The following is a 25,935-nucleotide window of genomic DNA, read 5'->3' as shown; positions in this document are numbered from 1 at the left end:
ACGGTTAGAGTGGAAGAACTTGAATGTCCTGTTTGTTTGTTTTTGTTTATTTTAATTAAAAGACTTTCACAACAGAATAGCAATCAAGAAAAGAAAACACACCCTGATGCATGAGTCTACTTGTGTTTAAACTATTACAGAAACACAAGAGACAGTCAACAAAATGACATGGAGAATTGTAAGGCTCAGTTTCGAGTGTCCAAGAAGATTAGCAAAAAGATTACAATTGCATACCGAGAGTTAATGCTTCAATTAACAATAGTGATTATACAATAGCATCTATGTACACACCAAACAATGAAAGTTTATTTTTACCACCTATTCTTCTCACAGCAACTTCTATGATTCTATAATAATAATAATAATAATTAACTATTATGATGTTATAATAATAATAAGTAATGGTTATAATATAGTTATAGATTCCAAGATAACAAGATAAACATTGGCACGCCACAGATGCCTACATAAACGACAAAATAGAGCTTGAAATAAATCAACAAAATATTGAATTCTTCCTTGTAAACAACTTAATTAGCGATGTGTTTCATTGCCTAATCCAAATTACCCATGAGTACCCAGTGCTTTGTGGTGTAGATCAGCTTGGAGATGAATTCAACTCATCTGGTGACATTCTTTGTATTGGATAAAGTTTCAGATATAGAACATAAGCCTTAGACATTTAAAGTATCTGAAATCGACTGAACTAGACAGAACTGAAGTCAGGTAACTTGAGAAAAACAGAAATGCTTGAACACCCGTGTGTAAGGTCTGTCTTGTGTTCATACCCAGTAACTGGGCTGATGCCAAGAAAAACAGAATAGGATTGAAAGATTATTATTAAAAAATAGACGAGGATTAGACGTTAATTATAGGTGTTGAAATAAACAGGGTGATGAATCATTCTAAAAAATCTCATCTGGTGACATTTGATGGAAAAATAACATAATTTAATAGCTCGGCAATTATCTTACAGTTGGACACAAGCCAATTTTGTATTCCTCACCCAGGTGCTAATGCATAATATGTGCAAATATGCAGAATACATATTTCTTATTTTATGTCCAACACTGAAATCTTATGCAGTATCTATGTTGTTGAAGATTACCTGCCATTAATCTGTATGTGAAAAGATGTGAAAAGAAATTACCCAATGAATGAATGAATTAATTATGTGACTAATTAAGACATTAATCAATTCATTAATTGGTTAATCATGAATTACAATCTGTACAATAATTGTACTAGCTTACCTTTCAAAGTCATTTAGCATGTCTGCATAATCTTTAATTATACAAAATTTTGTACAAAATTTCAGTCAGTAGTGCAAATAAAATAAATGGACATTCAAAGATCTAATTCTTAATTATGACAACCAACCTTAATGGTTGTCATAATTAAGAATTAGATCTTTGAATAAGAGACACACCCGATATCGATGTACCTTTATGAATAGCATGCAATTATGTAGGCATGCCTGACGTCTATATGCTACCATGCTCATCTGAATTCAGAAACATTCTGTTCCCTGCCAAGATGTTTATATGATAATTAATGGTAGGTCTGAGTGTCATAGAAAATTAAATTAGAATTTCTTCCTAAAGGCTGAAGGGAGAATCTACCTGAAATTTCATAGGTAGTTAAAAAAAGAAACCAGCAATTTGGTTGGCAGTGTGTCATAGGCTTGATGCTGTGATCACTCGTGTAAGGTTCAATGTCATTTTGCATTTGCCATTTTTTATTGAGTATTATTACATATTATTATTACTTATTTATCATAGTCATTAAGAAAGAGTGGAGTGTTAAGCGTTAAAGTTGTAAAATAAACAAGGTGAAGACTCATTTAAATAAAAATCTCAGGTAACATCTGTCAGAATGATATACACTGTTGTTGCATGTATGATAAATATATTTCTTATTTTATGACCAACACTGAAAGCTTATTCTTATGCAACTAACTTGTATGTGAGAAAACTAGATTCTCTGTTTGTTTGTTTTTTTTATTATAACATTTTTATTATACAATTTCAGTAGTACAATTAAACAATTTTATATATACAGTTCAACTAATTTCACTAAGAATGAGAAAAGAAAAACAATCAATGGGATTTAATGGCAGTGAACATAAACAGTAAACAATCTAAAGAAGGTGAGCTGATGATATTTAATCTAATTCTTCTACTAAGCCTATTATCACTCCTCATTTTTAGTCACAGTCAACTATATTCAAGAAGATTCAAGATTCAAGAAGCTTTTATTGTCATTTCAACCACATATAGCTGGTGCAGTACATAGTGAAATGAAACAACGTTTCTCCAGGACCTGGTGCTACATAAACATACAACTACAAGTTCAGCACAAAACAACAAACAACACCACAGAGCTAGGACAGAAGTTTGTCTTAGCCACGTAAAGTGCACAGTGTGCAGCTAGGTGCAAACAGAGCATAGACAAGACAGTACAAATAGACAATAAATACAATAAAGACAACACAAAAGAACACAGGACACTTAGCGCAGAAAATAAATAAAAGAACGTGTACTGGAATGTAAGTGAAATAAAATAGATAAAGTGAAATAATGTAGAAGATAAAAAAAGTATTGTGCAAAAATATTGTGCAAAAATACACAGCAGCAGTTGAGGTAGTGCAAATAGAATAAACATAAATATAACTATAGCAGCGGATGACAGGTAGAGGTAGTGCAGTAAGTAATGAACAGTATAAATTATGTGTGTGTGTGTGTTCACACGGTCAAGAGAGAGTGTGTGTGTGTATCTGTGTGTGAGAGAGACAGAGAGTTAATATACAGTTCAGTCCTGAGTGAGAGTGTGTGTGAGAGTGTAGAACAGTTCAGTCCTGAGTGAGAGTGTGTGTGAGAGTGTAGAACAGTTCAGTCCCGGGTGTTGAGGAGCCTGATGGCTTGAGGAAAGAAACTGTTACACAGTCTGGTTGTGAGGGCCCGAATGCTCCGGTACCTCTTTCCAGATGGCAGGAGGGTGAAGAGTGGGTGTGAGGGGTGTGTGGGATCAGCCACAATGCTGTTGGCTTTGCGGATGCAGCATGCGGTGTAAATGTCCGTGATAGAGGGGAGGGAGACTCCGATGATCTTCTCAGCTGTCCTCACTATCCGCTAAAGGGTCTTGCGATCCGAGACGGTGCAGTTCCCAAACCAGGCAGTGATGCAGCTGCTCAGGACACTCTCGATGGTCCCTCTGTAGAACACCGTCAGGATGGGGGAAGGGAGATGGGCTTTACTCAGCCTCCTCAGGAAGTAGAGGTGCTGCTGGGCTTTCTTGGTGATGGAGCTGGTGTTGAGTGACCAGGTGAAATTCTCCACCAGATGGACACCAAGGAATTTGATGCTCTTGACGATCTCCACCGAGGATCCGTCGATGGACAGCGGAGAATGGTCACACTGTGCTCTCCTGTCAACAACCATCTCTTTGGTCTTGTCGACGTTCAGGGAGAGGTTGTTGGCTCTGCACCAGGCTGTTAGATGTTGCACCTCCTCTCTGTATGCTGACTCATCATTCTTGCTGATGAGACCCACCACGGTCGTGTCATCAGCGAACTTGACGATGTGGTTGGAGCTGTGCATTGCTGCACAGTCGTGAGTCAGCAGAGTGAACAGCAATGGACTGAGCACACAGCCCTGAGGCGCTCCAGTGCTCAGTGTGGTGGTGCTGGAGATACTGCTCCCGATCCGGACTGACTGAGGTCTCCCAGTCAGGAAATCCAGGATCCAGTTGCAGAGAGAGGTGTTCAGGCCCAGGAGACTCAGCTTCTTAATCAGCTGCTGAGGGATGATTGTGTTGAATGCTGAACTGAAATCTATGAACAGCATTCGAACGTAGGAGTCTTTGCAGTCCAGGTGTGTGAGGGCCAGATGGAGGGTTGTGGTGATGGCCACATACGCAAACTGCAAGGGGTCCAGCGAGGGTGGTAGCTGTGACTTGATGTGCCTCATGACGAGCCTCTCGAAGCATTTCATCACGATTGGTGTGAGTGCAACGGGACGGTAGTCATTGAGGCAGGAAACCGTGGACTTCTTTGGCACAGGGACGATGGTCGTTGTCTTGAGGCACGTAGGGATGATGGAGCTGCTCAGCGAGATGTTGAAGATGTCAGTGAAGACATCTGCTAGCTGCTCTGCACACTCCCTGAGAACTCTGCCAGGAATGTTGTCTGGTCCAGCAGACTTCCGTGGGTTAACTCTGCATAGAGTTCTCTTCACGTCAGCCGTGGTGAGACAGAGCACTGGGTCATTAGGAGGAGGGATGGTCTTCCTCGCTGTTGTTTTGTTCTGTGCCTCAAACCGAGTGTAGAAGTCGTTCAGAGCATCTGGAAGGGAGGCGTCACTGTCACAGGCAGGTGAAGCAGTCCTGTAGTTGGTGATTGCCTGAATGCCCTGCCACATGCGCCGGGAGTCTCTGCTGTTCTGGAAGTGGCCGTGGATTCTCTGGGCGTGTGCACGCTTCGCCTCTCTGATGGCTCGGGACAGTTTGGCCCTTGCTGTTTTTAAGGCCGCCCTGTCCCCTGATCTGAAGGCAGAGTCTCTCGACTTCAGGAGAGCACGCACTTTCGCAGTCATCCACGGCTTCTGGTTGGAGCGTGTTGTGATGGTCTTGGAGACAGTCACGTCATCGATGCATTTCCCGATGTAGCTGGACACTGATGCCGTGTACTCCTCCAAGTCAATAGAGTCGCCGGTGGTTGCAGCCTCCCTAAACATATCCCAGTCAGTGCACTCAAAACAGTCCTGAAGAGCAGAGATGGCTCCTGCTGGCCAGGTTTTAACCTGTTTCTGAACCGGTTTAGAGCGTCTGACGAGTGGTCTGTATGCTGGAATCAACATAACAGAGATGTGGTCTGAGTAGCCGAGGTGGGGGCGGGGCTCCGCACGATCCGCGCCGGGAATGTTTGAATAACTAGCTAGCTTGCTACCATTTATTTTTATATCTTCTAATTTATTTTCTCATTTACGACAAAATCTTCTGAGATATCCTGTCATGTTAATGTATGTTAATGAATTTGTGCTCAATTATTGTTATAAAACTTAATTTTTCATAATTAAGAAGTAGTAATTGCCCTTATTTTAATAATCATGTTACTTAAACGGTCACTGCTAATTTCTTGTGTCAACATGTTTTGTTGCTGTCGTTGAACCTAATCTAAGAATGAAATAAAACCTTTTACTGTTAATATGTTGTACAGACCCTCTATTAAAACCATTAATATAGTACAAGAAAAGTACCTTTTCGTCAGTAAATTTGTGATGTACTTTCTGAATTCTTTTTTCTACTTCTTACGATCCTCAGAATTGTCAGAATCACCAGATGCTATAAACATTTTGTTTATTGTTTATCCATCTTACCAGTCTCTTGTTTAAAATATTTCAACCTTTTTGACTTTTTGAAATGAACCCAAAATTGTGGAATAGATTCATTACTTCTCCTCACTCAAGCCAATGTCTCTATCTACGTTCATGGTAAGAATTTTTAATTACAGAGACACACCCGATATGTGTAGAATTTTGATGTAACTGTATGAATAGTGAGCAATTATGTAGCTATGCCTGACATCTATTCACTAGCATTTTTTTATGTAGCTATGCCTGACGTCTATTCACTAACATTATTCATCTGAATTGAAAAATGGTCTATTGTCTGCTAAGATAATTAAGATATGTGATAATTACTTAACTTCGTTTATAGCATTTGGTAACTATGGGACTGTGAGTATCATGGAAAAAACAAAGAATTTGGAAAGAATATAATAGTCATAAATTACTTTTTATTAACTGTTGTCATGAGTGGTTCGTTAATTTTCATCTGCTAACAGTGAAATGATTCTGATTAAGCCAAATGAAAATCTGCTGTTTCTAGGGTTAGGATAGTACAAGATTTTCTTTACTCCTTCTTGGTTTCATCTGAATCCATGTTCCTCAAAGATTGTGTAAAAGAATTTCCAGAAGATTAGAACACCGAAAGGCCATTATCAACAAAGCAACAAGTGATATGAGGCAGCACAGGGACATAAACAAAACCAGGACATCCCTGTACAACCAAGTACTGATTACTCTCTAGATTCTTCATGTCTGAGCAATAGGGTAGGGTGGCAAGATGGAAGCTCTTTCTCACAAAAACATCCAAGCTCAACAAAAGTCCAACCAAACCACATTTGGGTTTAAGATCAGCAGATGATATTTGAGAAAAGAGCTTAAAATGTCAGCTTTTCTTTCTTGCCATTTGTATGTAGTTGTGTTAAAAGACATAGAACATAGCACACCAGTTTTTACTATTGGACACATGAATGACAAGTATTTATTTTTACTTAGACATGGCCTGATATACTGATTTCAAAAATAACTAGCTCTGAATATCTACTCTTAGTTCTAAACTTTCACCTTTTCTTGGGAAGACAGCATTTGATCTTTAAAAAAAAGGATAAACCAATATGAAGACCAGAGAGCTATATTTAGTAGTAAAGCAAGCCATTAATTAAAAGCTGAATAAAAAGAGAAAATCAATAAGAGGTATGGCATTGGGTGTACATTGGGTGTAGCCAATACAACAATTTGGAATGTCCTACAAAAATGAGGTGAATGTTCTGACAGAACAGGTTGCCCAAGGACAACAACAGATGATAGAAATGCAGATTACATGGCTGTTTGTAAACAGGCTTCCTAATGTTTACTTATGATTGAACTGAATAAACACAGAAACAGAAACATACTGTCTGCCAATTTACAAAGAAATTTATCCAAATTAATCAGGAGGAACCTCATTATGCAGCATGGCAACAATCCAAAACATACTGCCAACACAACAAAGGACTGTGTAAGGGTAAAAAGTGGACGGTTTAAGTGTTGTGATTCTCATTCTTTTTTTTTCGTGTTTCTCCACTTTATTTATATACACTGTAATTTCACACTGACAATTATTATTTATTTATTTTGATTTATTTATTGTTTCTTCAGGTTGTCCTACTACTTAAAATTCTGATGATGCAGAAATATAATTTACAGGGAAAAAAATAATTTACAAAACTTGACACAATAACATCAGGTACAAAAATTATTTATAGCATGAAACATCAAGCAGCAATTTTCTTCTTACACTTTTGGGTTATTAAGAGGAATTTTAGTGTCTTGAAGAAATTTTTAAAAAAAACAGAAAAACCTTCATTTGTATTGTCCAGGGTAATTATGAGATCTTTAATTGTTAAAACATACAACAAGAAAAACAGAAGTCAAACAAATCAAATGTAGTGTGAGAAACAGGAATAAGATTTTCCGTCACCATGACTCCCCTGACATTCAAATCAATAAATATGACGAAGCTACTAATGTCAAGAAACAATAATCATACTACATAACACAACACAACAAACAACGTGATTCATATAAAGTTTTCTGGATTAGGATCATCTAGATTGTCATGATTTTCATATCCAAACAGTTTAAAGTCTGCCTGATAAATATCATAGAGTTTCCTCCTCCATTCTATGGTGGTGTTGGAAAACCAGGTCTTTATCTCATTCTGCTCTGTTTTACTTCTTGTCCACGGTTTGAAGTCGACAATGTTATCGACTCTGAGTATTCGCAGCAGATGAGCAGCATCTTCCTCAATAGTTTCCATTTTCCCAATAAAGTCATAATCGATCGCACATGGATGGCACAAGTGAAGTGTTTGTCGCCAGTGTTCATCAAACTCTTTGTCATTTCCTGCTGGGAGGCTCAGGATATACTGAATGAAGTTGTAGAAAGATGGAACAATGCCTTGAGCGTGCGCTTGCTCTACAGATGCTGGCGGATTAGAGACATTTCCAAATTTCTTTAATATGTCTATCCCAATAGTTTCATAATATATCTGATTTGGGCTTTGAATTTTATCTTTGTAGGCTGAAATCAGTCTGACAAAAGGATCTCGAACAAATATGAACTTTTGGTATGTCTCAAATTTTTGTTTCATTACTGCCTTGGGGTATGCATTAAGTTGCTGTAGAGAAGATCCATGAACGTCCTCGATGGGGATGTCTAGAGGGTTCCTGTAAGGTACACCGTACACCTTCAGACTCTCACTCAGAACAATCATAATCCGTTTCCACACGGTGCAAGCGACCTTTGGAACGTAGCAATAGATAATTCCATGCCTGTCGTCCACTAGCAGGTTGTGCAACTCCTCATGGGGAATGTCGTCAAATGTTGCCCATTTGCCACTGATGTCCAAGTTATTGTTGCATTGTTTATAAAGCAGCATCTTTCTTGAGTACTGTCGGTGCTTCAGCTTCAGTGGCAGCGGGCTCATGTGGATCTTCCCCTCACATCTCCTGTCCTCAAAAGTGTCCAGCCGTGGTTGGGTTCCAGTTTCCCTGTCAGTCTTTGGATAGATATTTGCTTCACTTCCATTTTCTGATTGATTGTATAGAAAAACCATCAAGGAAACGAAGCTCAGTGTTAAAACAAAGTACAAATTCTTAAACTTGCTCATGTTTTCTGGTACCTGAGAGAACCTCTTTCTGAAAGAGACTCAGCATTCTGAACAGCTCTGAACTGACGTTTATTAGCAGGGGCGGAGTTGTTCAACTTGTCAGGTGACTGTTTTGGTTTTTTTTTTTGGTTTTATTTCTGTTTTTTTTTTTTGTTTCTTTGCCAAATTTCTTTTCCTGTGCTCATCCATTTTCTAGGGTCACACCTACAAATTTATAACATTGCCAGGTTTAATGAGATTCACATCCTTATTACTGATAATAAAAACAGCCACTGTTATTGTTAACTAAAATATATGTTAGGTACAGAAAGGTGCAGAAGTATAATAAAATAGAAACTACACTATAAATTTTTAAACATATATGAGTGCTGTACCAATTTAAAAAATATATTCTAATGAGCAAATAATTTTCTTATTTCAAGCATATAGAAACTAATAAAACAAGAGCCAACAGAAGAAGAGAATTTAAAGCATAAAATGTCTATGCTTTATGGTCTATATATGTTATAGAGAAATTATATTAATTTTTTCTTGAATCAAGTTGTGTTCACTCGCTAAAAAAATTTCTGCAGTGTAATAAATTTTATGTCGCTCAGGGTAAATTAGGAGAAATAAAGCAAGCTTCTGGCACCCCCTTGTGGCAAAAAACATCTGTAGAGCTCAGGTGCTGAAAATGCATGACTTCTGCCCAAAATCTTGGTAGGGTTAGGGTTAGGTAAGGGTACACACTGATTTATCAGCTCAAGTAGGTCGTGACGAAGCAGAGCACACCAGCAAGACCATAAAAGGGCATCCACGTCACATCACTCCAGCTTCTTTGTCTTCAGGAAGCTCTCTGTGTGGAGCATCTAGGGCTCTCTCGCATGCCTGTTTTCTCCAGCCAAACGCCTGCGGCTCGGGTCCCACATCTGCTGAGGCAGGGTGCCGACTTAAATCATGGGTCTTGCAGGTCGAGTTAGCAGAACAAGTGACATGTGATTCCCTTTCTCTTGTCCTCTCTCCCTTATTGGATTACCCCGCTTTAGCTCGGAAGCTCACTTTGTGACTCATTTGTAAGCTCATTCGCCTGCCTGTATTTCCATCCAAGCGCTTGCACTGCGTGGCTCGAGTCCCGCATCTGTCGAGGCAGCATGCTGGGTTTGGTTATGGTTTCATGGCTTTATGAATCCCTTTCTGTCATCTTCTCAGCTGAATATATTATGACGAGGATATTGTGCTGTCTGCATTGGACTTCTAGGAGCTCAATGTGGGCAAGAAGAAGCAAGCAGCAGTCAAACTGCATTCTGTGGTGTTCGAAAAGCTTCTGGAGGTGATTTCATGTGTTGTTGTTGTTAAGCTTACCTTAGATTGGCCTGATGAAAGGTTAGCATTGTCCGCTCTGAGCTTGACAATTGCTACTTAACTTCATGCTGCATTCCACCTCCATGCAGGCATCTCCCATTTTTCCCCAGACCTCCACACTGAGTTGCCGAAGTTGTGGATTAATCTTTATCCTGCCTTCACTGCATGAGGAGCTAAGGCTATCAATCAGAAGCCACCAGCCCCAGCCAAGCCTGCTGAGGCAAGAAAGCTAGAGCATATTCCCCTCCCAGGTCAAGCCTCTGGCTTTACAGCTAGCATTTCTTGATTCCCAAGAAGGACAATTTTAGACCTGTGTGTGCAGGGTTCTCCATTTAGGCCTAGTATTATTGCTCACAAAGTGCATGGTGGTTGCTGTCATCATTGCACACCAGGTCATCTATGTACACATTCATGTAATTATCCAGATGATTGGCTCATCTGGGCTCAGTCTCGAGGAAGTGGCAGCCAAGCATTGAGATGCCAGGCTTGCCCACATGAGGTCCCTTGGCCTTAGGCTCAACCCAGTGAAGTGTTTGGTTTCTGCCTCTCTAAGAACAACCTTCTTGGGGATAGTTGGGATTCATCCATGATGTCTCCTGTTCGTGGGGATTCCATCCTTTCTGCCGTAAAGGACATCTGGCTAGACCAATGCCTCTCTGCTGCCCAGGCACAGAGGGTGCTTGGCTTATGACTGAAGCTGCCAAAGCTATTCCTTTGGACCTGCTACATATGAGACCATTTCAACTCTGGCTCAGACACCGTTTTTAGGGTAATAAGGGTTACGTGGTGTGGGAGATAATTTTGTAAATGAGGATATATGTATGAGGTGTGTGTTTGATGTAGTGTGAAATAATCAGGGGACAGCAGGAGTGAGTTCTCAGGTAAGGTTTATTCGTTAGGTTGTTTGAGCTTGAGAACAATATAGGGTTTAACACGGCATGTTGCTCTGTCACAGGCCTTGCACACAGGCTGCAAGGGCTTTGGAGAACAAATAGTTGTATCAATGATGTCAGTCTGGCAGGCTTTCTCTGCGGTATCAGGCTTTCCAAACTTGGACCAATCTATGGCAGAGACACACCCTTGATTATCATGGTCAATCTTCGCTCCACTGGTACCGTGAGCGGCAGTGATCTCATCATGAAGTAAACGCAGTGCGTGCTGGATGGCAATGGTGGTACCAGGCAAAATATCTAGAGTACATACGTAGAAGACAGCAGATAAATCAGAAAAGCCATGAAGTGTAGGGTGTAATGTAGAAAAATAAAAGAAAGGGTGCTGGCCCCTGAAGGACTGAGAACTTACCCATGCTGTCTCCTGAAGAAGAATGAGGTGTTGGCGAGAGTGAGGCCGAAGACAATCCCACTGGTGGGGGCAGAAACGCCCAATTTTTTAATATAATGATTTAGGGAAGTTTAATTATAATGGTATTCGAAAAGTTGTAAATTCAAAGATAATGGTGTAAAAAAAGAATCTAAAAGGTCCAAAAAAGAAAATGGGTGGGATTGTCTCGGCAAAGAACCAGTGACGTGTTGCATTGGAAAGATAAGGGAAATGTATATAAAGGCTGTAGTTGGAGTTCCCAGAACAGAGGTTGTTGGGACGTTCATGCGTGAGCATCTCAATTCTTGTGTCAGCGCTGATTACAAAATAAAATCTCTTATCTGCATTCATCTAGTCTGCTTGATTGGCTTATTTAGTTTGGAGGCCTTACTAACTGTGAAGTCTCACTCAGACTGAGCTGTCAGGTCGGTGTGGAGCTGGAGTCAGATTTTAGTAGTGAGTACAGTAGAATTTTATTCCACAGTGGACAGACCCCGGTTTCTCACCTTGGGTCCCAATCTTAGGGTGTGTCATCGTCACAAGACTCGATGGATGTCCCCCTCTAAGGTTGGGGAGTGGTCCTAGATGGCTGTCCCATCCATGATATTTGGGAGAGCTCCTGTCTCTCATGGCACACAGATTGCCTGAAGATGGGGGCTGTGTTTCTAGTGCTGATACACTTCCTTCTGAGACTCAGGGGCTACCTTTGGTGGTCCCCTTCTTCAACACAGCCCACCTGTGTTTGCGCCCTCTGTTCAGATTCTTGTACCAATCTGGCCCTAGGTAGAGACCAGATTTCTCTTACTGAGAGCCATTTATACTTCAGAGTGCATGATCAGGAAGCAGGTTGCATATGGCAATTTTTGGCCAGGTGGAAGTGGCTTTGTCCACCTCTGAGGAGTCTTCCCACTGTTCCTTGTGGCTTTCTGTTTTCACATAATGCATATGTAGCCAAGGCTCTATCTGAATGCTTTTCCCATTAGCTCTGCTCATGAGGATCCTAGCCAGGGTATGCCATGACCGAGTCTACCTGTTACTGGTGGCTACTCATTGGCCACCTCATGAGTCTGGCTTGTGGACCTAATTTCCCTTTTGGATGGAGCTCCTTGGGAGAGTCCTATCAGGAGAAGCCTCTTCTCACAGGTACAGGGGTAATTCTCCACTTTCACCCTGAGATTTGAGACCTCTTGGTCTGTCACATGAGGGGAGCCAGCTCCTAGACTCCAGTCTCCCAACCCAGGTTGTGGAGACTATGTTGAACTTTCATCTTTGGTGTAATCTGTGTCTTCAGAATCTAGTTCACTGCCCTGTTAGTACAGTGCTAGAGTTCCTGCAGATATGCATCTTTGAAGGCCTATCACCCACTACAGGCCATTGCTGCAAGTCATGTCTGTTCTCTGGTTTCTCACCTTCTGTGTTTTGCCAGATGGCTGAGGCTTTCCAGCAGACCACGCCTTCCCTCCTGGGACCTCCCATTGGTCCTGGAGGGGCTTCTCTAAGCCCCCTTTGAGCCAATTGAGTCAACATCTGAAGAGTTTCTGAACCAGGAAATGGATCTACTATTAGCCAGTTGTCCAGCCTTTCTGTAGGCCTTTCTGCCCTCCACCCCATGAGTCAGCAGAGCAGGAGAGACTGCACCTGCTGTGCCCAGTTCAGGTTCTCAGCACTTACGCCCATTGCTCAAATGCAATGCAAATGCTCAAGTCCTCTCTCTTTGCCTGCTTTGGCAATCCTGTCTCCAAGAAGCACCCTAGTGGTAGCTATATCATAGGCTTATGAGGTACGCTGTGTAACTTTGCCTAGAGAGATTATGGATCACTCCACTAGGTGTATCACCTTGTCCAGAATTCTGGCTAGAGGCATTTCCCTTTGGAATATTTGTGCTGTAGTGGGTTGGTCCTGGACCTGGACCCCACTCCTGGGTCTTACAGGGCTAATGGTGCTCTGCTCCTGGCTCATTTGTGCCCTTTCACAACCTCTGGGACAGACATCTCCCAGCGTGTTGCAGCATTGGTATTAGCATTCCCATAGTTCCCTTCAAAGGGAACTACATCCGGTTACATATGTAACCCAGTTTTATGAGAAGGGAATGAGCCACACCCTAGCTGTCCACTCACACTTCCTTCAGACAAGTAGAAACTGGAGTAATGTGACATAAATCGGCATGATTCCACATAGATCTTCAGACACAACTTCTGCAAACGAGCATTCCCATAGTGTTAGCCATGACACAGTGTCTTGTTCCTTTGTCAGGGAATTGGGTTATATACGTAACCTGGTGTAGTTACATTAATAACCACAGGTCTATATTAATGTTCTGGTTCAAATATTGTTTCTATAGTAACATTCACAGGGACATGTATGACAGTATTAATTGTTTAAAAAAGAGATTTTGTTGAACTAAAAATATGTAGAGTGTACACTATATTTACATTTGTGGACACCTGACCATTACATCTACTGTATATGTGGGTCTTCAATAAACTGTTGCCACAAAGTAAGAACACAGTTGTGTTTCTTTGTGTTGTAAGGCCAAACCTGTTCCAGTATGACAATGCCCCTGTGCACAAAGCAAGCTCCAAACCAAAGACATTGTTGGCTTAAACGTCCATAGAATCCTGGAAGTAACGAGCCCTGGAAGTGGCTTAATACTTGGGTGAGGGTTCCCTCTGTCGGTTATGAGAGGGCATAGCAGGTTGGAACATGACATATTTCTTATTTTTAGAAATAAGGCTTAAAATTAGCAAAATAATCTTGCAAAAGAAGAAGACATTTTAAATCTTAAAAAATAGTCAAATATGTCTAGAAATAGGTTTAATAATCTTAGACTAGGTTTGTTGTTTTATGGACTGCTAATCACACAAATTTGATGGAGGCAGAACACACAAGGCAAATGATCGAACCACTAAGCCACTGTACCTCCTAACTGCATCCACTAAATACCTTAAAATTTTTAACTGTTGTATTAGATTCTTACAAGAACTTGTCCACAGGTTAAGTAAAATTAGCAGTGCTAATTCTGGTAACTGTGGTAATTACGGATAATAAACACATCCACTGTTATTATTAACTGATATGTATGTTCTGTACGTAGGTATGAATTCTATTTCAATATTAGCTTAGTGATTAATAACAAGCCAATTCAACTCATAATTTGAAAATTTCTAAACATATTTAAGACTATTATACCCATTTCTTGGTCTTAGGTTGAAAATATTCCAATTGGCTGATGATTTTCTTATTTCAACCATATAGAAGCTAATAGAATAACAGACAATAGAAGAAGAGAATTTGAAGCATAAAATGTCTATGCTTAATGGTCTATATTTGTTATAGAGAAATGATGTTCATTTTTTCTTTATTCAAGGTGTGTTCTCTTGCAAGATTCACACACATAGGATGGAGCCAGGAATCAACCCGTAAACACACAAGGAAAACGACACTGTGCCCCCTAAATGCATCCATTAAATATCTTAAAATTTCTAACTGTTGTACATTCCTACAAGAACTTGTCTACAGATTAAGTAACATTACCAGTGGTAATTCAGAAACCCTTTTTATAATCTTGATATTACTTATAATAATGTTAATAATGTTATTTAAATCCTTAATAATCATTTAAATCTTTAACTGTTAAAACGTACAACAAGCAAGACTGAAGTCAAACAGAGAAGCAGGAATAAGATTTTCTGTCACCATGGCACCCCTGCCATTCAAATCCATAAAGGTGACAAAGCTAACAACGTCAGGAAATGAACAAAGACGACTACATACTACATCATACATCATACTACATTACACAACCCAACACAACAAACAATGTGATTTAGGTAATGTTTTCTGATTTATAATCATCTAGATTGTCATGATACTCATATCCAAACAGTTTAAAGTCTGCCTTATAAATATCATAGAGTTTCCTCCTCCACTCTATGGTAATGTTGGAAAACCAGGTCTTTATCTCACTCTGCTCTGTTTTGCTTCTTGTCATCGGTTTTAATTCGACAATGTTATCAACTCGGAGTATTCGCAGCAGGTGAGCAGCATCTTCATCGATGGTTTCCATTTTCCCAATAAAGTCATAATCGATCGCACATGGATGGCACAAGTGAAGTGTTTGTCGCCAGTGTTCATCGAACTTTGTGTAATGTACTGCTGGGAGGCTCAGGATATATTGAATGAAGTTGTAGAAAGACGGAACAATGCCCTGAGCGTGCGCTTGCTCTACCGATGCTGGCGGATTAGAGACATGTCCAAATTTCTTCAATATGTACATCCCGTCTTTTCGATAAAATATCTGATTTAGACTTTGAAACTTATCTTTGTAGGCTGAAATCAGTCTGACAAAAGGATCTCGAACAAATAAGAACTTTTGGTACGTCTCAAGTTTTTGTTTCATCACTACCTTGGGGTATGCATTAAGTTGCTGTAGAGATGATCCGTGAACTTGCTCGATGGGAACGTCTAGAAGGTTCCTGTAAGGTACACCGTACACTTTCAGACTTTCGCTCAGAACAATCATGATCCGTTTCCATGTGGTACAAGCAACCTTTGGAACGTAGCAATAAATTATTCCATGGCGGTCATCTACAAGCAGGTTGCTCAATTCCACATTGGGAATGTCATCGAATGTCGCCCATTTGCCACTGATGTCTGAGTTACTGTTATCGATGCACTGTTTATAAATCAGCATCTTTCTAGAGTGCTGTCTGAGCGTCAGCTCCAGTGGTACCGGGCTCGTGTGAATCTTCCCCTCACATTTCCTGTCCTCGATTGTGTCCAGCTGTGGTCTGATTTTAGTGTCCAGATTAGTCCTGGAATAGATATTTATTTCACTTCCATTCTCTGTTTGTTTGTATAGAAAAAACATCAAAGAAACAAAGCTCAGTGTTAAAAAAACTAAGTGCAAATGCTCCAGCATGCTCATTTTGTCTGGTACCTGAGAGAACCTCTATCTGAAAGAGACTAAGCACTCTGAACAGCTCTGAACTGAGGTTTATGAGCAGGTGTGGAGATTGTTTAACTACTCACCTATTTTCTAGTCTGTAAATCAACACCTAAAATTCTATAACATTGCCAGGTTTAACACGATCCACATCCTTATTACTCATATTAAACACAGCTACTGTTATTGTTAACTGAAATGGATAAGAAAAGGAAAAGGATATTTGTGCTCTGGCGGGTTGGTCCTCAATGCACACCCTTCTCAGGATCTATAAACTGGACCTGGACCCACTCCTTGGTCCTGGATCCTACAGGGCTTATGGTGCTCTGCTCCCAGTGTGCATGTGTGGCATTAGTACTGGTGTCAGCCTTGACACAGTGTTGAGTTCTCCTGAAAGGGAACTACACCATGTTATGTATGTAACCCGGTTCCCTGATAAGCAAACAAGATGCTGCATCATGGCTGACACTATGGGAATGCCAATACCAATGCCGCCTATAGTAATGTTCACAGGGACATGTATGACAGTATTAATTGTTTAAAAAAAAAGACAGATTTTTTAAAGCTAAAAATATGTAGAGTGTACACCATATTTACATTTGTGGACACCTGACCATTACATCTACTGTATATGTGGGTCTTCAACAAACTGTTGCCACAAAGTAAGAACACAGTTGTGTTTCTTTGTGTAATAAGGCCAAACCTGTTCCAGTATGACCCTGTGCACAAAGCGAGCTCCAAACCAAAGACATGGTTTGTGTGGAGAAACTCAGGGTTCTGATCTCAACCCCATTAAACACCTTTGTCGAACTGAAACACAGACCTTCTTACCTGACATCAGTGCCTGACTACACAAATGCTCTTTGGAGGGTATTAACAGCAAAGGGGTGTGGTGATGCAGAAATACAATTAATCAATAACAAATCTTGACACAATAGCATCAAGTACAAAAGTTATTTAAAGCATTAAACTATCTCTTACTAACAATTTTCTACTTTCCACTCGGCTCTGTTTTGCTTCTTGTCCTTGGTTTTATTTCGACAATGTTATCGTGCAAATGTAAATATGTACAAATTCTAACATGTGCTCATTTTGTCTGGTACCTGAGAGAACCTCTTTCTGAAAGAGACTCAGCACTCCGAACAGCTCTCAGCTGAAGTTTATGAGCAGGGGTGGAGATTGTTTAACTTGTCAGGTGCTCACCCATTTTCAAGTCTGTAAATCAACACCTAAAGTTTAGAACATTGCCAGGTGTAATGCGAGCCACATCCATATTACTGATAATAAACACAGCTACTGTTATTATAAACTGATATGTATGATATGCAAAGAAACGTGCATAAGTATAATACATAGAAAATGTACTATTTTAGGTACGATTTCTGTTTCAATATTAGCTTATTGATTAATAATATAAGCCAATTCAACTCATATTTTGAATTTTTTAAAATGTATTTAAGACTGTTAGACTGAGGTTGAAAATATTCTAATTGGGAGATAATTTTCTTATTTCAAGCATATAGAAGCTAATAAAATAAGAGCCAATAGAAGAGAATTTGAAGCATAAAATGTCTATGCTTAATGGTCTATATTTGTTATAGAGAAATAATGTAATTTTTTCTTGATTCATGGTGTGTTCTCTGCTAAAAATTTCTTTCTGTTGTCTAATAAATTGTATAATACATTTTATGTTGCTCAGTGTAAATTAGTAGCCATAAAGCAAGCTTCGGGCAACACGGTGGCTTAGTGGTTAGCACTGTTGCCTCACAGCAAGAACGTCCTGCGTTCGAATTCCGGGTTCAAACAGGCTGGGACCTTTCTGTGTGGAGTTTGCATGTTCTCCCCGTGCCTGCGTGGAAACTCTGGGAGCTATCACTCCTTATAGTCATTTCATTATACCTCAACCGACATACTGTAACTCATGGGAGCCAGGCTCCGGGATTTCTGATGGCTCTGGATAACCAATGACCCCCCCAATGAGACTGGAGACAAAGGAGGTATTCTACCACCATGAATGTTGGAGTTCTGCAGACCATCAGTGCTGATAGCCAAGCCTCACACCTGGAACTCACCATCAACTTGTGACCTTACCATACAAATCACCCTGCGCCCAGCAGTTTTACGACCGTGAAAAGTCAACAAGAATTCCCTAATCTAAACCAAATCAATGCCTTGACCGGGGGATGACCAAAGTTCTGACTGAAGACACACACACACACACAAACCGTCTGGAAACGCTCATCCTGACCCCAAGTACTTTATGAATCAAACGTTTTCCCTCCAAAAGTTCAGGTGTTGGATTGGTCACTCTGAAAAACTGGGCGCAACCAAGGGATCAATAAAAACCCTAAGCACCCATCTATCGTGGCTTTTTAGCTTTTTGGCTTTTTTTAGCTTTGGCTTTTTGCGCAGCTTTTTGCTCTGCTCAGCTCGGCTTGGCCCCACGGGGGCCAACCCCCTCTCCGATCTGCGGCACGATCTCTTCTATCGTGGCCCGACTCGACGCCGATCTTTCTTCGGGACAAGACTTTCACTTTCTCTTGAGACTTTGCCGGCAGCTTCATTCGAGGAACTTTGCACCACCGAAACCTTTTTCGTTCCAGTAGAATCTCTTGCTTGCTCCGAGGACTTTGAATCTCCGAACCTCCTTGATCCACTACATCAGGATGCTCGTCAACGAACCAATGCAAGTAAAAGCTACCAATTATTTTAGATCCGCAACTTTAAGCTGAAGCCCCTTTATTAAGGTGAAATTACCTTGACGATTCTCACACGTGGTAATCAAAACTCGATCTGAAACTTGCCATATTTGATCTCTTCTCTGTTTCCTTATCTCTTTCTCTCTCTCACTCTCCCTCTCGTTCTGATTTCCTCCGTATTCCCTTCCTTAATCTCAATCTCTCTTTGCCTACTTATCCCCTCTCTATAATCCTTATCCTGTCTTTTATGTATGTGTGTCGTAGTTAGTATGTGTTGTGTGTTTTTGTTTTATTAAACGCATTTTATTCACGAGTGATTGTCGTGATACGTAATTATACTGTCTGTTCGCTGGATGAACAATTCAAATAATTGTGTTATTGATTCTCTGACAGTTAGTTCTAAAACCCCAATTTGAATATTTATAATCAATTATAACCAGTTATAATTACACTTAAATATTTAAATGTTGAGCTAGATTCGCTACATGCTCTTGTTTAAATATGTGATTGTTTCTATAGTAACATTTACAGGGACAATCCATGTGATCTAAGACATGTAATGAACGTTTTTTTTTTTTAATGTTAAACTTAATAAATAAATGATATGGTAACGTTTTCTGTAAGTAGATGTCTATTGGACATTTTTGTAAGGAGTCTCCAGTGTCAGCACTAAAAAAGAAATGACATCTTAGCATGTTAACTTAGCTCTGTTGTTCGAGACTACAGTACGTTCTGAGACACCAGCTGATTTCTTAGTTTCAGTCATTGGATATCTATCCATTGGACTGGGGGTGATAACTCAAAGTCAGACTCACGTTAATATCCAGTTGGTGGCAGAATGCTCCCCAGACTCGTGAGGTGAACTGTGTTCACCTGTCTGACCGTTGGAAATAGAGAGGTCTGTGATGAAGTTGACAGAGAGATGCGACCAGGGACACTGAGGCACTGGGAATGGTTCCAGTAGCCCCACTGGGAGTTGGTGACTGGATTTGGATTAAGATTGTTTGTGAGAAAGTTTGTGAATCCCATGAAGTGCTGTAATTCTTTGACTGTGGTGATTAGGGTGCCACTTCGTTACAGGTCGTACTTTGCTTAAGTCCATTTTTACTCCCCCTCAAGTGATACCATATCCTAAAAATGTGATGGAGTCCATCTCCCTTCCCCCATCCTGACTGTGTTCTACAGAGGGACCATTAAGAGCGTCCTGAGCAGCTGCATCACTGCCTGGTTTGGGAACTGCCCTGTCTCGGATCGCAAGACCCTTCAGCAGATAGTGAGGACAGCTGAAAAGAATATCGGAATCTCTCTCCCCTCTGTTACGGACATTTACACTGCATGCCGCATCCACAAAGTTTTATCTCTGTGTTTAGTTCTATGTTTGTCTGCGTCACTGTACTTTGTCTTTGTTATATGTAGCACCTTTGGTCTAGGAGGAACGTTGTTTCACTTCACTGTGTACAGCATCAGCTGTATATGGTTGAAGTGACAATAATATGACTTGACAAAGCAAACAGCATTGTGGATGATCCCACACACCCCTCACACATACTCTTCACCCTCCTGCAATCTGTAAAGAGGTACCGGAGCATTCGGGTTCTCACAACCAGACTGCATAACAGTTTCTTTCCCAGGACTGAATTGTACAAAAACTCTCTCTCACACACACACACAATCACACACACACACATACACCCAGAACTGTAGAAGACTAAAGAGAACTGAACAGTACAAAACTCTCTGTCTCTCTCTCACACACACACACACACACACTCTTTCACCTGTGTGGACACACACACACATAACATATTTTTCACTACTTATTGCACTACCTCAAACCCTGTTATTTCATTACGCTGCTATGTTTATATTTACTTATTGCACTACCTCAACTGCTGCTACTCTGTACAACATTTCTTTTTATTCCAATTCATCCTTTACATTTCATTACATATGTTCTTTTTCTTGTTCGGCACTAAGTGTCTTGTTTTTGTGTTGTCTTTTTATACCTACTGTTTTGCACTGTATTGTCTTGCACTATTTGTACCTAGTTGCACACTTTGCACTTTATGTGGCTAGGACAAAAACTTTGGTCCTAGCTCTGTGTTGTTGTTTTTTTCGTATTTGATCTTTATGTTGTATGTTTATGTAGCGCCAGGTCCTGGAGAAACATTTCATTTCACTATGTACTGCATCAGCTATATGTGCTTGAAATGACAATAAAGCCTCTTGAATCTTAAATCTTGAATCTGGAATGAAATTTGCTCTTCCCAGCCTTGACATAGTGTTTGTGCTGAAGGAGGCATTAGAGCTCTGTGCATACATGACATACATAGTCATTATGAGTGGCTGAGTAGATGAGAATGGCATCAATATAGATGATCACATATTGATTGAGGAAGTCTCTGAAAATCTCATTTATTAAAGCTTGAAAAAGGTCTGGTGCATTTGTTAGTCCATATATCATTATTAAATACTCATAGTGGCCTCTTGTGGTGTGGAAGGCCGTTTTCCATCCATCCTTCTCCTTGACTCTGATAAAGATGTAAGCACAGTTTAGTGAATAATTTTACCTCCCATAGTTGTCCGAGGGCCACAGGAACCAAGGGGAGTGGAAACAGGTAGCTTACTGTGAGGGAGTTGAGACCTCTATAATCAAAACACGGTCGGAGACCTCCATCCTTCTTATCTATGAAAAAGAATTCTGCTGGGAGGTGGAGGGACGGATGTATCCTGCTGCAACAGCCTTGTCAATGTACTCCTCAATAGCTTGGATTTTGGTGCTCGATAGAGTGTATATCTGGCATTTTGGAGGCATGGCATGAGGCAGAAAGTTAATAGAACAGTCCCATGGCCGGTAAGGAGGAAGCTTAGTTGCTGTTTCTTTGCTAAAAATCCTTTAGGTGAGTGTATTCCATGGGAACCAGAATTTGTGCACGAGGTTCAGGGCTTTCCACAGAGGTAGCTAGGCATGGATGGGTTAAATGGTTGCGGAGGCATTAGTTTAGGCAGTAGGGGAACCACTGGACAAGTTCTTTGTTCTTCCATGAAATTACAGGGTTGTGTAAATGGAGCCATGTAAACCCTCAAGATGATTGAGAACCCCAAGAGAACAGCCCCCCTGATGGATTGGTTGTCTACAGCTGTGTTGCGGATTGGGGTGATGCAGGGTAGTGTAGGTAGTCACAGTTCCTCAATGAGTTGATGGTTGATTAGATTAACTGTGTCATGGTTATGTTGCAATTTTATAGGGAAAGTCATACTGGTAATACAAGGTATGCACCCCCCCTTATAATTCTGGGACGTGTGTTTTTTGGGACAGACATCACAAAGGTGACCTGACTTTCCACAGCAAAACACAACTGGAGTTGGCAGCGATGTTGACGTTCTTCAGGGGAGAGACGAGTACGTCCTAACTGCATGGGTTTGCCGATTTCCTCCCAGGTGGTGTTAAAATCCTCTCTGAACCTGGTGGGAGGCCAGTTGGCTGTGCTAAGCATTGTGCAGCCACCTGCAGGGTATTCAAACACCTCTTGTATCATGCTAGAAAAGTGAGTAATCCAGACAACAGAGTTGGAAAAAACAGGCAAAAGGTCAAAACCGATGCAGCAATAATAGCAGGCAAACAAATCCAAAAAACACATGGCAAAGTTGAGAATGAATACAAACAGGTCATACAATAGGCAAACTATGAACAAAGAAACGGCTTGGTATGAACACAAAGGAATGTTACTTTGAATGTTACGCTGAAGTTAGGCATGCTGCTTAAAGGTCCATAGAATCCTGGAAGTAATCAGCCCCAGAAGAAGCTTAATACTCGGGTGAGGGTTCCCTCTGTCGGTTATGAGAGGGCACAGTAGTTTGGAACATAACATAATTCTTCTTTTTAGAAATAAGGCTTAAAATTGGCAAAATAATCTGGCAAAAAGAAGGCATTTTACATCTTAAAAATAGTCAAATATGTCTAGAAATAGGTTTAATAATTGTAGACTAGGTTTGTTTTATGGACTGCTTATCACACAAATTGGATGGAGGCAGGAATCGACCCCAAAACACACAAGGCAACTAATCTAACCACTAAGCCACTGTGCCTCCTAACATCCATTAAATATCTTAAAATTTCTAACTGTTGTATCACATTCTTACAAGAACTTGTCCACAGCATAGGCAACGCTAGGCCATTTTTAGGGGGGCTTTAGCCCCCCTAACATTTCTAATCAGCCCCCCTAAAAATGATGTGATTCTCCATAAACTCTACACAAATTGGTGATCTCCTCAGTCCCCTTTAAATTTTATATGAAAACGCCGCCAGACTTCGGCTCCTCTCCGTCTTTCGGCGCGTTCATCAATCCGCAGACTGCGGCGTCGCAGAGCGAGGATCAGAGGACAAGTGTGTGTGTGTGTGTGTGATCAGGAAGATCTTTGGCTTGTTCAGTTCTCAAATGTTATACACATCTATGCCATACAGTGTTATGCTGCAATAAGTTTAACATCATACGCTGTTAGTCAAAACTTTATTTTAATTAATTAATTATTTTTTTTACTATTATACCCACATTGGGGGCTGAGCCCCCCTTAAATGAAAATCCTAGAATCGTCCCTGGTCCACAGGTTAAGTAACATTAGCAGTGCTAATTCTGGTAATTGTGGTAATTACTGATAATAAACAAATCCACTGTTATTATTAACTGAAATGTATGTTCTGTACGGAGGTACGAAATCTATTTCAATATTAGCTTATTGATTAATAATATAAGCCAATTCAACTCATAATTTGAAAATTTCTAAACCCATATAATTATACCTATTTCTTGGTTTGAAGTTAAAAGTATTCTAACTGACAGATAATTTTCTTATTTTAAGCATATAGAAGCTAATAGAGTAAGAGACAATAGAAGAAGAGAATTTGAAGCATAAAATTTCTATGATTAATGGTCTATATAATATAATATAATATTAATATAAAATAGTATAATATAAGAGAGAGATAATATTAATTTTTTCTTGATTCAAGTTGTGTTCACAAGTTGTGGACTGGGGGAGGAAACTGGAGTCCCCAGAGGAAGCCCCTGAAACACTGTGGTGATGCAGAAATACAATCAATCAATAACAAAACTTGACACAATTTACAGCTTGAAACTATCTCTTCCAGTATCTCTGGACCTCATTTAACCTCAAGCGACAATAACAATTTTCTACTTACACTGAAGGATTATTATAAAGGAAGCTTAGTGTTTTGTAGCAATATTAAAAACTGAAAAATCTTCATTGGTATTGTCTCCTGTAATTAACCTTTAACTGTTAATTAAATCATTAATAATCATTTAAATCTTTAACTGTTAAAACATACAACAAGCAAGACTGAAGTCAAACAGAGAAGCAGGAATAAGATTTTTCCATCACTGTGACACCCCCGCCATTCAAATCCATAAAGGTGACAAAGCTAACAACGTCAATAAATGAACAAAGACAGCAATCATGCTACATAACACAACCCAACACCACAAACAATGTGATTTAGGTAATGTTTTCTGATTTATAATCATCTAGATTGTCATGATTTTCATATCCAAACAGTTTAAAGTCTGCCTGATAAATATCATAGAGTTTTCCTCCACTCTATGGTGATGTTGGAAAACCAGGTCTTTATCTCACTCTGCTCTGTTTTGCTTCTTGTCATCGGTTTTAATTCGACAATGTTATCAACTCTGAGTATTCGCAGCAGGTGAGCAGCATCTTCATCGATGGTTTCCATTTTCCCAATAAAGTCATAATCGATCGCACATGGATGGCACAAGTGAACTGTTTGTCGCCAGTGTTCATCGAACTCTGTGTAATTTCCTGCTGGGAGGCTCAGGATATATTGAATGAAGTTGTAGAAAGACGGAACAATGCCCTGAGCGTGCACTTGCTCTACCGATGCTGGCGGATTAGGGACATGTCCAAATTTCTTCAAGATGTACATCCCAGCTATTTCATAAAATATCTGATTTGGCCTTTGAATTTTATCTTTGTAGGCTGAAATCAGTCTGACAAAAGGATCTCGAACAAATAAGAACTTTTGGTACGTCTCAATTTTTTGTTTCATCACTGCCTTGGGGTATGCATTAAGTTGCTGTAGAGATGATCCGTGAACTTCCTCGATGGGGACGTCAAGAAGGTTCCTGTAAGGTACACCGTACATCTTCAGACTCTCACTCAGGAAAATCATAATTCGTTTCCATGCAGTGCAAGCAACCTTTGGAACGTAGCAATAAATTATTCCATGGCGGTCATCTACAAGCAGGTTGTGCAACTCCCTATGGGGAATGTCGTCAAATGTCGCCCATTTGCCACTGATGTCCGAGTTACTGTTATCGATGCATTGTTTATAAAGTAGCATCTTTCTAGTGTGCTGTCTGAGCTTCAGCTCCAGTGGTACCGGGCTCCTATGGATCTTCCCCTCACATCTCCTGTCCTCGAATGTGTCCAGCCGTGCTTCACTTTCAGTTTCCGGGTTAGTCCTGGAATAGATATTTATTTCTCTTCCATTCTCTGTTTGTTTGTATAGAAAAAAAAACAAAGAAACAAAGCTCAGTGTTAACAAAACTAAGTGTAAATTCTTAAGCTTGCTCATGTTGTCTTGTAGCTGAGAGAACCTCCTTCTGAAAGAGACTCAGCACTCTGAACAGCTCTGAACTGAGGTTTATGAGCAGGATATGAGATTGTTCAACTGATGCTCACTCATTTTCAAGTATGTAAATAAACTCCTAAAATTTTAGAATATTGCCAGGTTTAACGCGATCCATATCCTCATTACTGGTAATAAAAACAGCCACTATTATTGTTAACTGAAATGTTTGTTATGTACAGGAAAGTGCATAAGTAAAATACATATAAATTACACTATTTGACGTATGATTTTTATTTCAATATTAGCTCTGGCTAGGGGCGTTCCCCTCCAGGATATTTGTGCTGCAGCTGGTTGGTTCTCAGTGCACATCCTTCTCAGGATCTATAAACCGGACCTGGACCCAACTCTTAGTTCCTGGGTTATAGGCTTATGGTGCTCTGCTCCCAGATTGTTTGTGCCTTTTCTCAACCTCTGGGACAGATATTTCTCAGCATGTGGCGGCATTGATATTGACACTCAGTGTAAAT

The 25,935-nt window shown here is 40.2% G+C and overlaps 2 protein-coding genes and 1 pseudogene across 2 annotated transcripts; all 3 read right to left on the bottom strand.

Moving 5' to 3' along the window:
* Positions 1–6,971: 6,971 nt before the first annotated feature.
* LOC131354026 (carbohydrate sulfotransferase 12-like) lies at positions 6,972–8,540 on the bottom strand. The gene has a single exon (XM_058391243.1). The coding sequence runs from the start codon at positions 8,491–8,493 to the stop codon at positions 7,402–7,404; it is 1,092 nt and encodes a 363-aa protein (XP_058247226.1). The 5' UTR covers positions 8,494–8,540; the 3' UTR covers positions 6,972–7,401.
* Positions 8,541–14,864: 6,324 nt separating this feature from the next.
* Positions 14,865–16,100, bottom strand: LOC131354990 (carbohydrate sulfotransferase 12-like). Its single transcript, XM_058393140.1, has one exon. The coding sequence runs from the start codon at positions 16,079–16,081 to the stop codon at positions 14,981–14,983; it is 1,101 nt and encodes a 366-aa protein (XP_058249123.1). The 5' UTR covers positions 16,082–16,100; the 3' UTR covers positions 14,865–14,980.
* Positions 16,101–23,959: 7,859 nt separating this feature from the next.
* LOC131353834 (carbohydrate sulfotransferase 12-like) lies at positions 23,960–25,912 on the bottom strand (annotated as a pseudogene).
* Positions 25,913–25,935: the final 23 nt, after the last annotated feature.

The sequence above is a fragment of the Hemibagrus wyckioides genome, linkage group LG06 (assembly GCF_019097595.1).
Source record: "Hemibagrus wyckioides isolate EC202008001 linkage group LG06, SWU_Hwy_1.0, whole genome shotgun sequence".
NCBI classification, from domain to species: Eukaryota; Metazoa; Chordata; class Actinopteri; order Siluriformes; family Bagridae; genus Hemibagrus; species Hemibagrus wyckioides.
The sequence above is the reverse complement of the archived record's forward strand: the minus strand, read 5'-3'. Positions and strand labels throughout refer to the sequence as shown.

Coding starts and splice junctions, on each gene's coding strand:
- LOC131354026 (XM_058391243.1), bottom strand. CDS start 8,493: ATGAGCAAGTTTAAGAATTTGTACTTTGTTTTAACACTGAGCTTCGTT.
- LOC131354990 (XM_058393140.1), bottom strand. CDS start 16,081: ATGAGCATGCTGGAGCATTTGCACTTAGTTTTTTTAACACTGAGCTTT.